This window comes from Anabrus simplex, chromosome 3 (genome assembly GCF_040414725.1).
Source record: "Anabrus simplex isolate iqAnaSimp1 chromosome 3, ASM4041472v1, whole genome shotgun sequence".
Classification (NCBI taxonomy): domain Eukaryota; kingdom Metazoa; phylum Arthropoda; class Insecta; order Orthoptera; family Tettigoniidae; genus Anabrus; species Anabrus simplex.
In genome coordinates, this window is record NC_090267.1 from 264,261,759 (window position 1) to 264,274,486 (window position 12,728).

At 41.3% G+C, this 12,728-nt stretch overlaps 1 protein-coding gene across 2 annotated transcripts in view; it reads left to right on the top strand.

Annotated features, from left to right (window-relative positions):
• Positions 1–680: 680 nt before the first annotated feature.
• LOC136867208 (neuroligin-4, Y-linked) overlaps positions 681–12,728 on the top strand; it is a 173,660-nt gene continuing 161,612 nt past the window's right edge. The window contains exon 1 of one of the 2 annotated variants that reach the window (XM_067144339.2): positions 681–819. Coding sequence is in view for 1 of the 2 variants with exons in the window: in XM_067144340.2 (XP_067000441.2) it covers positions 6,080–6,103 (24 nt within the window). In the remaining variant the exon portion in view is untranslated. Of the gene's footprint in view, positions 820–5,977; positions 6,104–12,728 lie in introns of those variants that run through there. The other variant, XM_067144340.2, reaches the window with a different exon arrangement.

The following is a 12,728-nucleotide window of genomic DNA, read 5'->3' on the forward strand; positions in this document are numbered from 1 at the left end:
GCAGTTAGAAGTAGATTTTGTTGTGGCCTTTGATAGGCTTGTAAGATTGAGAGCGGGTCAGCTCTTTTTGGTATTTTGCAAGGTGCCTCGCGGAGGCGTGACATTTCGATTGCTGGGAGCCAGGGTTCCATGTAATTAGGGGCGTTCTGCCCTTTGGTATTTTGTGGTTGTGAGCTGAGAGCTCAGACTTTGGGGCTCGTAGCCCAGAATTTGTAAAGTTGCATTGTACCTGATTGTTCTTTGTTATTTTACCTAGTGAGAATTGTTAACCGTTGTTAAGTTTTGAAAATATAACCTTTGTTGAAAATTTAATTCATCTTTCGAACTTGTAGTTAGACCCATTCCAGCCCGCACTTTCTTTACCCTCTGACTTCCACGGATAACTCCGTAACAACAAATTATTATTATTATTATTATTATTATTATTATTATTATTATTATTATTATTATTATTATTATTATTATTATTATTATTATTATTGCCGTTTTAATGGGAAGTAAAACTAGGCAATTGAAGGAGGAGGTATTCATGTTAAAACTCCTTCTGTTACCTCTGGAGGAATGTAAAGACCTACAGTAGTTCTCATTTCGTTGCCATCTCTTACGGGGACCTTTGAAGTTTAGCCCCTAAAACTTCATGATTGCTCTGCTAAATGTGAGAAGTAGTCTGATAGCAAACAGCTCGTTAACACCAAGATAAGTCTTTAATACCGGGTCTTATCTGAAGCTCGACAAAGACCTCGCTACATAAGAGTGAATGTGGAGAAGCGTACATAATTGTGGACCAGGCAATTGCACCGTACCGTCCGATCTGCAGCTGTAAGTGTTCCGTATTATTATTATTATTATTATTATTATTATTATTATTATTATTATTATTATTATTATTATTATTACATGTAAGTCATCGGCAAGGTTCCAGTATATAGGGCCAGGCTTACTTAATTTGAGAACAGGAAAAAATCCAAAGAAAAGCAGCACTATTTATTCTGGGCGATTTCCGACAAAAGGGTGGTGTTAAGAAAATGTTGCAAACTCTGGGCTGGGAAGACTTGGGAGTAAGGAGAAAAGCTGCTCGACTAAGTGGGTTGTTCCGAGCTGTCAGTGAAGAGATGGCGTGGAATGACATTAGTATACGATCATAATATGAACAGCTCCTACGTGAAGAGATGGACAGACTACCTGCCCGCGTCAGCATGACTACTCTCAACAGAGGAAGCCGCCAAGTAGGTTTTTTTTTTTTTTTTTTTTTGCTATTGGCTTTACGTCGCACCGACACAGATAGGTCTTATGGCGACGATGGGACAGGGAAGGGCTAGGACTAGGAAGGAAGCGGCCGTGGCCTTAATTAAGGTACAGCCCCACCATTTGCCTGGTGTGAAAATGGAAAACCACGGAAAACCATCTTCAGGGCTGCCGACAGTGGGGTTCAAACCCACTATCTCCCGAATACCTGATACTGGCCGCACTTAAGCGACTGCAGCTATCGAGCTCGGTACCCCCCCCCCCCCCCCCCGCCAAGTGTAACAATCCGATTTGCCAGAAAATTCGCCCGGTGAAAGAGGGGTCGAAATAAGGGAACACATGTTTCGGCTTATCCGTAGACACTCGACCGTTTTCGAGCAAACGACGGTTGAAGTTTCCGACGTGCTTTACGTGCCTATTAGCGCGTAGTAGGTTCAACGGACGCAGAGTCGCAGCAGCTTTCGCTACGACAGCACACTTTCGCGCCCTGTGTTCAAATCCCGATGATTTTTTCAGTTATTTATTTTTGTCCAGTGACGATTACTACCCGCCTCTGTGGTGTAGTGGTTAGCGTGATTAGCTGCCACCCCCAGAGGCCTGGGTTCGATTCCCGGCTCTGCCACGAAATTTAAAAAGTGCTAAGAGGGCTGGAACGAGGTCTATTCAGTCTCGGGAGGTCAACTGAGTAAAGGTGGGTTCGATTCCCATCTCAGCCATCCTCGAAGTGGTTTTCCGTGGTTTCCCACTTCTCCTCCAGGCAAATGCCGGGGATAATAACTAACTTAATGCTACGGCCGCTTCCTTCCCTCTTCCTTGCCTATCCCTTCCAATCTTCCCATCCCCCCGCAAGGCTCCTGTACAGGATAGCAGGTGAGGCCGCCTGGGCGAGGTACTGGTCATCCTCCCCAGTTTCATCCCCTGACCCATATTCTGAAGCTCCAGGACACTGCCCTTGTGGCGGTAGAGGTGGTATCCCTCGCTGAGTCCGAGGGAAAAACCAACCCTGGAGGGTAAACCGATTTAGAAAGAAAGAAGAAAGAAAGATAGAAAAAGAAAGAAAGAAAGAAAGAAAGAAAGAAAGAAAGAAAGAAAGAAAGAAATCTTCAGTAATGTTAACGACTTTCTTTCCCGAGTGACATTCCCGCCCAGAAATGGAACTGTGGCAAACGTGCCTTCGCGCGATGCTCGTGGTGTGCGATATTTCTTGTTTCAAATGCTTCTACGTTCGGTATCATCCAAGGAAAAGCATCGTATCTCCCTGAAGCGTTAATATAAGAATGAACTTACAAAACACTACAATCCCTGAACAATACCATATAAAATAAGTACGCAACACTTGTAGAACACAGTTGTAAGTTTACAATCAACAAAACGTCCTTGTATCCACTAACTTGATAAGAAAAATTCGTATAGTAAATCGTCAATGGACATCTATATATCACTATATATAAAAAAAGAGTTTTGTCTGTACATTGCTCAGAATTTGAAAACAAAATGGTATTTCTGTATCGTTCATGTCCACAGTAACAAGGAAACACACTTTTTTCTTTTCCGTAATTTCTGTCTGTCTGTCTGTCTGTCTGTCTGTCTGTATGTACACGCATCACTTGAAAACGGCTGAAGAGAATTTAATGAAAATCGGTATGTAAAGTCGGTGGATGAGCCTCTACAATCTAGGCTATAAATCATTTTATTCACGCTGAGTGAAATGGTAGTTTAGGGGAAGGCCTAAAATTCAGTTCTCAAATATTTATATTTTAAGTGGTCCTGTCGATAAATACTACATAACTAAAGTTACGTAGAATTAAATTTCCGATCATTTATGTCTTATACAATTTTACCGTACCGGCTATGATTACACTGATATTAATGAATTTCGATTTTTGTTGCTAAGTCCTACATCAACGCCGAGCCACGAGAAAATGGGTGAACAGAATTTAATGAAAATCGGTATATAGAGTCGGGGAAGAAAGAACTGTAGTCTAAGCTATAAAAAATTTACTGAACCTGGGTGAAATGGTAGTTTAGGGATAGGCGCCAAAATTTAATATTTAAATACCTTCGTTATGGCTCCTATAGAAAAGTACTACATAACAAAAGTTATAGAGAATACAATTTCCGATCATTTATGTTTTATTCAGTTTTACCGTACCGACTATGTTGAGAGTAGTATTTCAGAGGCGGAAAAAAACTAAATGCGAAGGTGTACAATATGGAAAGCGCATACCATTGATCAACAATAACATTACATTGACCATTGTTTGTTGTGATGTTCTTTGCCTCTTATCGTGCCTTCAACTCCGATAGATGGGATTACTGTTGCGTACCGAGTATAACAGCCTGACTCAATATTGGCGGGAAAGAGCTGGGGAGTTAAAACACTGTTTTCTTTAGCATGCCATTCCTCTGGTTCATACATTGTCTAATACTGCTGGTACGTAACACACTGGTTCATCAGTATTCCAGCTATTCACTCCCTACTCGGACACGCTGTTTGAATGAGCAGTGTGCAGATTTGGCAGAGGCTCACTTAGTAATAGTAGTATGACCGGACTAGAATTACAATTTAGGCCTATTCCAAATTACAGCACTACAATTCATTAATAATTCCAAATTCAACCCTGAAAAGAGACGTTACTTAAGAAAAGCGTCTTCCTCTTCACTTTTATTAAATTCTACATTCATTTTGTTCGAAATTAGCAGCGAAGAGGGGGTTTTCTCCTCTGGCTTGGAGGAAAAATTTGCCTCCAAGTCAGATAGATTTTTCTGCCACCAGTGTAGTGAAATGAGATTTTCCGACTCATCGGGTACTCCTAGGAAAGAGATTAGTGAAAGGGCATAGATTTGTCCTCCTGGGACTCCCCGCTATGCGACACCCCCGCCCCCGGAACGAAAAAAGACGAAGAGTGTTCACGGATCAAGGCTGTGCGGCTTGGCCATTCTAGCTCTGGAACTTTAGACTGTTCGATCGGCAGCGTAGTACTGTTCGTTAAAAGGGAGAAAATGTGTTGTTTTTTATTTGATCGAGTATTTCCTATTGCTTTTAATCGCGCCATTCCTACTGACGTCATTGTAATGACCTATGTTCATTTCACTTGGGAAAACCACTAAGGCAGTCTTTCTGAGAATGTAAAAAAAGCAGGTGGAGAGTGAGTGTCTGCCATTATAATGAAAACTCCCCAACCTGATTGTGACAGAGTACGCAAGCAGACCTACCGTCACAATGAAAATTCCCTCACCCAGTCTTCATATGAGAAAAGACGTTTGGTGACTTCCCCGTCGCGTTTCTAGAGTAACGTTGCTATGCAATGTAGAATTCCGTAGCGAAGCACGGGTACATCAGCTAGTAAGTAGATAAATGAAAAAATCATGAATAATCGGGATTTGAACACGTGGCGCAAAAGTGTAAAGCGTTGGTGATAGCCGCTGTGCCAACGCGTCAGTTGGACTTGTTACGCTCTAAAAGGTACGTACACCGAGCTCGATAGCTGCAGTCGCTTAATTGCTGCCAGTAACCAGTATTCGGGAGAGAGTAGGTTCGAACCCCACTGTCGGCAGCCCTGAAAATGGTTTTCCGTGGTTTCCCTTTTTCACACCAGGCAAATGCTGGGGCTGTACCTTAATTAAGGCCACGGCCGCTTCCTTTCCACTCCTAGCCCTTTCCTGTCCCATCGTGTCGGTGCGACGTAAAGCAACTAGCAAAAAAAAAAAAAAAAAAAGGTACGTACAGCACATCGAAAACTTCGACCGTCATTTTCTTGGAAACGTCGAGTGTCTACGGAAAAGCTGGAACATGTGTTCGCTTATTTTGGCCCCTCTTTCGCTGAGAGTAGTTCGTAAGATATTGGATTGTTACACTTGGCGTGTTCCCCTCGTCAGTTCGGAAGACACCATGTTTGAGTGTATAGTTGGGTCCACGAGAGTTGAAGTCTGACGTTTAGTGCCACCGACGAGAAAAAGTTGACTAAGGCTGCTCGAAAATGGTCTGTTGCTATGGCAACGATAACAGAGATGCCACATTTAAGGATGCTATCGCCACGTGGGTTGGCTTGCTCTCAATAGCTTTTGTGATATTCGGAGTAGCCTAGTACTGTGTTAGCTGTGCTAGTTGTTGCTGGTTTATGTAATAATTTAAGTGTTTGTTTCCTGAATATTATTTCCCTTGTTAGTTTATTTTTTTGTAAGTTAAGCAGTGGCTAGTTATCCAGTTCTATTCTCTATTTAACACGCCCATTTGTTGAGGTTATTGTCAGTTTAGTGGATCTCATACCGGTATTTATGGGCAATGACGTGTTCTGTCTTAAATGCCGGAATTATTAGCACGAGCTTAGGAACGGCAAAGTTTATTGAATAAACAGCCTATATGAAAGGATGATATGCCGCAGATTAAGGTAACGCAGCGTACTTCGCAGTTACTGCTTTCGCCGCTCAAATTTCAGACTTCAACTCTTACGGGCCTAACTATAGTCAGGCGTACGGTGTATTGCTTGTGTTCCGTTTGCGATGTAGCAAGTTGTCACCTCAGCATAGCAGTGTGCTCGCACCAACGAGCTAGTTAGAATAACACAGAGGGGCTGTATGCCTGTGACCTTGCTAGTTGCGCTTTCCAATTATTATACACCCGGACACTTGCGAAGCCCATAAAACTATCAAGACAAGACAAGATACACACGAAACTGGTAGCATCAGGTAGTCAGCACACCATGTCGTACGATGTCGGCATGTAAATGATCTCTGGTAACACATTTGGCTACTTTGCCTTCATGCAGTACCGTGTGTATAATAAGACCGCTTTACCTGATCGCAGTCTGATCAGTTTGCTACTGACCATCGAATGTGGAGCTTCCTCGGGAAATGTGTAAGTACATCTTTGGTGGTGGTGGTGGGGGAGGGGCTTAAAGCCTCCGCGCGCGTCATACTTTATTATTATTATTATTATTATTATTATTTTCCTTCATTATGTCCAATTAACGAGCGCGTTTGGACTTGTTACGTACGAGGCGACTAAAGGGGGGGGGGGCCAGGGGCTCTGAACTTGGGAGCGTGGGTTGGCACCCACGGGGCCTTTAGCTGTGTCCTGGGATTGCTTCCACTTACTTGTATCAGGCTCCTCACTTTCTATCTGACCTCCCTTGATCAACTATTGTTCTTTTCCGAACCCTACGATATTAGAGCTTTCGAGGCCTAGGAAGTCTCTCATTTTCATGCCGTTCATGGCCCTTTGGAAACTAAGCGGCTGAGAGACTTGCCGGTTAATCAGCCATTCCCAGTTACGTCACTGCAGAAACTAAATGCGCGGTACGGACCCCGCCTACTCTGTACGTGGGAAGAATTTGTCGTTTTCCTGCCTGCCCGGTTTAATACCATATCCGACAACAGCATTTCAGCCCTCAACAGCCGGAATATTTATCTAGAGTATGTAGGTGTACAGAACGGTGTCTGTATGCTCCGTTTTACAGAGGGGACCATTGTTTGAGCTGCCTACCTACTGTAATTGTTTAGCATGTTTATATAAGACCTGTAATAGCATAAGCTCTAGTATAAGATACGTTTAAGGTCTATGATAGTGGATAGTTTAATATAAGACTCGTTTATTGTAGAATAGTTCTTGTAATATTATAGTAACTTATAAGACTATCAATGTTTTGTTTTTTCCTTACTGTTACTTTTAGTATATTTTCTAACTGTAACCCTAGACATAAAACTAGAAGTATAATCCTTTATTAGCATGGCATCTGGTGACTGGGAAGATGTGAGCACTTGCTTTACAACGCGTGTTGCAAACGGTGGTATAAAAAAAAACCCCAACAATATCATAAACTCTAAAACTTTTTACATTCTTGTATTTCTCAGTAAAGTGCTGTCATGGTTGGGGTTACATGCTGTCATCAAACTAAACGGAGAATTGCTTTGCAATTTTGTATTATACAAAGATGACAATGAAGTACACGAAACATTTTATTTGAACACAAAAATGAAGAAGCTCTTGCGATCTGATAATATTGCGGAATGGTTTCACAAACACATCGTAGACGCGTTGCTTTCTAAATCTGATAAATTTCAGGAAGGGACTAGCGGTAAATCCTTGGAAAGTATTTTACACCTTCAACTGAATGCTTGTCGGTATGATCCTCTAAATACCTCCGTCAATTATAAATAAAATGGCTGTTATCAACATCCGTAATGACGATGATTTTCGTTTTCTTTGGTGCATCGCAGCCACATTAAAGCCGGTTGCTCAACATCGCTACAGACCTGAACAATATGTAGAAACGTTTAATCATTTACTCCACACAATAAATTTTGCTGATGTCACCTTCCCTATAGATGTGTCCAACATTGCCAAATTCGAGGCAAACAATCCAGACTTTTCATTCCAAGTATTCGGTTTAGAGGGAGACAATATCGTACGACCCGTGTATGCAGCTACCGATTTCCTACATCTGCAGGTTTGCGGGTGCGAACTGTGCCACATAAGGGGATTTGACCCTGTATAACGGCCGGATGCCCTTTCCTGTCTGGAGGGATGTAATCACTGCTGCGTGTTTTGTGGTGGTTAATAGTGTAGTGCATTGTCTGAATATAAAAAGGAAAGTGTTGCGACAAACACAATCACCCAGTCCCTGATCCTGAAGCATTATTCAAACGCGATTAAAATCCCAGACCCGGCGTGGAACCGAACCCTGGACCAACTAAATCGAAGGCCTCAACACTAACCTTTCAGCCATTGAGTCGGATTTTGATTATTTTTAAACTTAAAAACGCTGTAACTTTGCAACCGTAAAAAAATCGAGTTCTTTGGTTAAAAATACTCTCTACTTAAGGCCTTTCAACCGATGTTTGGCTGGGGATTGTTTTCGCCCCTATTCTTGCTAATTTCAACAATTTGGTTAATTTCACCTGTAATTAGCAATAATATGCGTTTAATACATTTTTACGTCAATACGATCAACAGTGTTTTGTAAATTAAGATAGAAGGATTATTAAAACTGTAAACTTCTGTGATCATGTTTAGTATTTTTGGGGACATTATAGTCAACAGCGTAGTGCAGTTGTAAACAAACTTTCTAATATCGTTACTTATTTTTTGTAGTAATATATATATAAAATAAGAGTTTTGTCTGTACATTGCTCAGAATTTCAAAAAATGGTATTTCTGTATCGTTCATGTCCACAGTAACAAGGAAATGCACTTTTTTCTTTTCAGTAATTTCTGTCTGTCTGTCTGTCTGTCTGTCTGTCTGTCTGTCTGTCTGTCTGTCTGTCTGTCTGTACACGCATCACTTGAAAACGGCTGAAGAGAATTTAATGAAAATCGGTATGTAAAGTCGGGGGAAGAGCCACTAAAATCTAGGCTATAAATCATTTTATTCACGCTGAGTGAAATGGTAGTTTAGGGGAAGGCCTACAATTTAATTCTCAAATATTTATATTTTAAGTGGTCCTGTCGACAAATAGCCTACTACATAACTAAAGTTACGTAGAATTAAATTTCCGATCATTTATCTCTTATACAATTTTACCGTACCGGCTATGATAATACTGATATTCATGAATTTCGATTTTTGTTGCTAAGTCCTACATCAACGCCGAGCCACGAGAAAATGGGTGAACAGAATTTAATGAAAATCGGTATATAGAGTCGGGAAGAAAAAACTGTAGTCTAAGCTATAAACAATTTTACTGAACCTGGGTGAAATGGTAGTTTAGGAGTAGGCGTCTAAAATTTAATTTTTAAATACCTTCGTTATGGCTCCTATAGAAAAGTACTACATAACAAAAGTTATAGAGAATACAATTTCCGATCATTTATGTTATATATCAGTTTTACTGTACCGACTGTGATAAAAGTAGTATTTCAGAGTCGGAAGAAAACTAAATGCGAAGGCCTACAATATCGAAAGCGCATAACATTGATCAACAATAACATTACATTGACCATTGTTTGTTGTGATGTTCTTTGCCTCTTATCGTGCCTTCAACTCCGATAGATGGGATTACTGTTGCGTACCGAGTATAACAGCCTGACTCAATATTGGCGGGAAAGAGCTGGGGAGTTAGAAAACTTTTTTCTTTAGCATGCCATTCCTCTGGTTCATACATTGTCTAATACTGCTGGTACGTAACACACTGGTTCATCAGTATTCCAGCTATTCGTTCCCTACTCTGACGCGCTGTTTTGAATGAGCAGTGTGCAGATTTGGCAGAGGCTCACTTAGTAATAGTAGTATGACCTGGTCTAGAATTACAATTTAGGCCTATTCCAAATTATAGCACTAAAATTTACTAAATAATTCCAAATTCAACCCTGAAAAGAGACGTCACTTAAGAAAAGCGTCTTCCTCTTCACTTTTATTAAATTCTACATTCATTTTGTTCGAAATTAGCAGCGAAGAGGGGGTTTTCTCCTCTGGTTAGGAGGAAAAATTTGCCTCCAAGTTAGATAGATTTTTCCGCCACCAGTGTAGTGAAATGTGATTTTCCGACTCAACGGGTACTCCTCGGAAAGAGATTAGTGAAAGGGCATAGATTTGTCCTCCTGGGACTCCCCGCTATTCGACCCAGCCCCCCCCCCCCCCCGACGAAAAAAGACAAAGAGTGTTCACGGATCAAGACTGTGCGGCTTGGCCATTCCAGCTCTGGAACTTTAGACTGTTAGATCGGCAGCGTAGTACTGTTCGTTAAAAGTAAGAAAATGCGTGGTTTTTCATTTGATCCAGTATTTCATATTGGTTTTAATCGCGCCATTCCTACTGACGTCATTGTAATGACCCATGTTCATTTCACTTGGGAAAACCACTAAGGCAGTCTTTCTGAGAATGTAAAAAAGCAGGTGGAGAGTGAGTGTCTGCCATTATAATGAAAACTCCCCAGCCTGATTGTGACCGATAGTAGGCAAGCAACCGAGCTCGATAGCTGCAGTCGCTTAAGTGAGGCCAGTATCCAGTAATCGGGAGATAGTGAGTTCGAGCCCCACTGTCGGCAGCCCTGAAGATGGTTTTCCGTGGTTTCCCGTTATCACAATAGGCAAATGCCAGAGCTGTACCTTAATTAAAGCCGCGGCCGCTTCCTTCCACTTCCTAGGCCTTTCCTATCCCATCGTCGCCATAAGACATATCTGTGTCGGTGCGACGTAAAACAAATAGCAAAAAATGTAGGCAAGCAGACCTACCATAACAATGAAAATTCCCTAACCCAGTCTTCATATGAGAAAAGACGTTTGGTGACTTCCCCATCGTGTTTCTACGGTAACGTTTCTATGCAATATAATACAATCTTGCTCACAAGGTGTACACTACTTAACATAGAATTCTGTATACAGTGTAGAATTCCGTAGCGAAGCATGGGTACATCAGCTAGTTTTCATATAACCCCGATTTCTGTTACGGTACTTAAAACCTGCTTTTGTACCGATTATTTCTTATGATACCTGTGACATCAAAACGTACACCTCGGTTAAGACGAGATTACAACCCTCGCATTGGTGTTAACAGTAGTTTTTTTACATTCTAGCATCTCGGTTAGCGTGATGTTTTAGCTCATATTATATACATGTAGTCTGTGTAATCGTAGCCGGGTTAAGGGTGTTGATATTTCCGTAAAGTTATCACGATCATCAGGCCTGTATGCTTACAACAACACGTTTAATGCACAGGTCATTACAGTCATATGTCCCTTACACTTAGAACACAGCTTTTAAAATCGCCTTGTTGCTTTAGTTTTTTTTAGTTAATGTACATATTACCGAGATCGAAAATTGCAGACACTTAAATGCAGCCAGTATCCAGTGTTCGGAAAATAGTAGGTTCAGACCCCACTGTCGGGAGCCCTGAAGATGGTTTTCCGTGGTTTCCCATTTGCATACAGTCACATGCTAGGGCTGTACCTTCATTAAGCGCATGGCCACTTTCTTCCTGTTATCGTCACTTTTCTCTTAAAACAAACCTCTTGAAAAATCTCTTACAGCTTACCATTCTGTTAATTAACATTAATATTGCATAATTTCTGTCGGTTCATAACATTTATTAGTATTCAGTGTTTAAAGTCTTTCAATATTCTCTCGTAGCTTACGTTTCTAAAAATAAATATTACACATGTCATCGGTCGCTTGCAATTAAAACAAACATTTTAACGTCCACCTATAGCTTAAGTTTCTTTGGATATCGGGTTAAGAGTGTTGCTCTGCAGCTTCACAATTATCATACGTACAGTACCCAGGATTCTCCTGGACATTCCATTATTTGAAAAGAGAATATTGATCTTACGCTCGCCGGACTGAGTGGCTCAGACGGTTGAGGCGCTTGCCTTCTGACCCCAGCTTGGCAGGTTCGATCCTGGCTTAGTCCGGTGGTATTTGCGCTCAAATACGTCAGCCTCGTGTCAGTAGATTTACTGGAACGTAAAAGAACTCCTGCGAGGCTAAATTGAACCGTTATTGTTCTTTCTTGACGTCATGTATGAAGTGATATTTACAACAGTTTTCTAAGCGCTGAAATTTTTGTTTGTTTATTTATGTTTGTTTTTCCTCTTTGCACAGAATGTTTAGTTTCTAAATTTCACATGTGTAGGAGGTGATGGTGGTGGTGATAACTGGGCAACCAGCTTACCTTAACACTAGAGGAAAACATTAAAGAGAATTAATGAATCGACAAAAGAAAGTAAAGGGCCATAACAAGGAAATATTCTTTAGGCCACGCAAATCCAATAGCGCCGGGGTGGGAAGAGAACACAAATTCACCGAGGACGGTCAGATATGAAAGTAGAAAGTGAGGAGTTTGACCCAAGTAAATGGAAGCAATGATAGACTCAGCAAGGGGACCCGTTATCGCCAACCTACGTTCTTAAGTTGAGAGCCCCTTAGAGAGTCACCCCTTACATCAGGTGGAGTATATCGTGGATGTATTCTACATCCCTAGCCATAGTGTTGATGACGTAATGTTCATTAAATCGAAACAGTAAAGTGCTTTCTGATCATCTTGCTCGTTTCCTTATCTCGAGGGAAAATGAAGTGAGGATTTTTTTTTTTTTTTAACCTGTTCTGGGATCCCCCAGTGCAACAAGTTCTTCTGACTTATTATGTAAGTTTAATATTCCTTGACTGTTGTCCTGCCTAATCTCTAGGTCTACAACGAGATAACATGCAGTCCAGTATCTGAACCTGACTAAGCCTTCAAGAACATGGTTTTTCAAAGGTCGCAATTAAAACACTTATCGATTACCACAGTTCTATATATGCTTCTACCTTTTTTTTTTTTTTTTTTTTTTTTTTTACAATTCGCTCACAGATAGGTCTTGCGGCGACGATGGAATGCCTTGGAATGTGAAGGAAACGGCCGTGGCCTTAATTAAGGTAGAACCCTAGCATTTGCCTGGTTTATAAATGAAAACCACGGAAAAACATCTTCAGGACTGCCGACGGTGGGGTTCGAACCCACTATCTCCCGGATGCAACCTCACAGCTGCGCACGCCCTAACCGCATGGC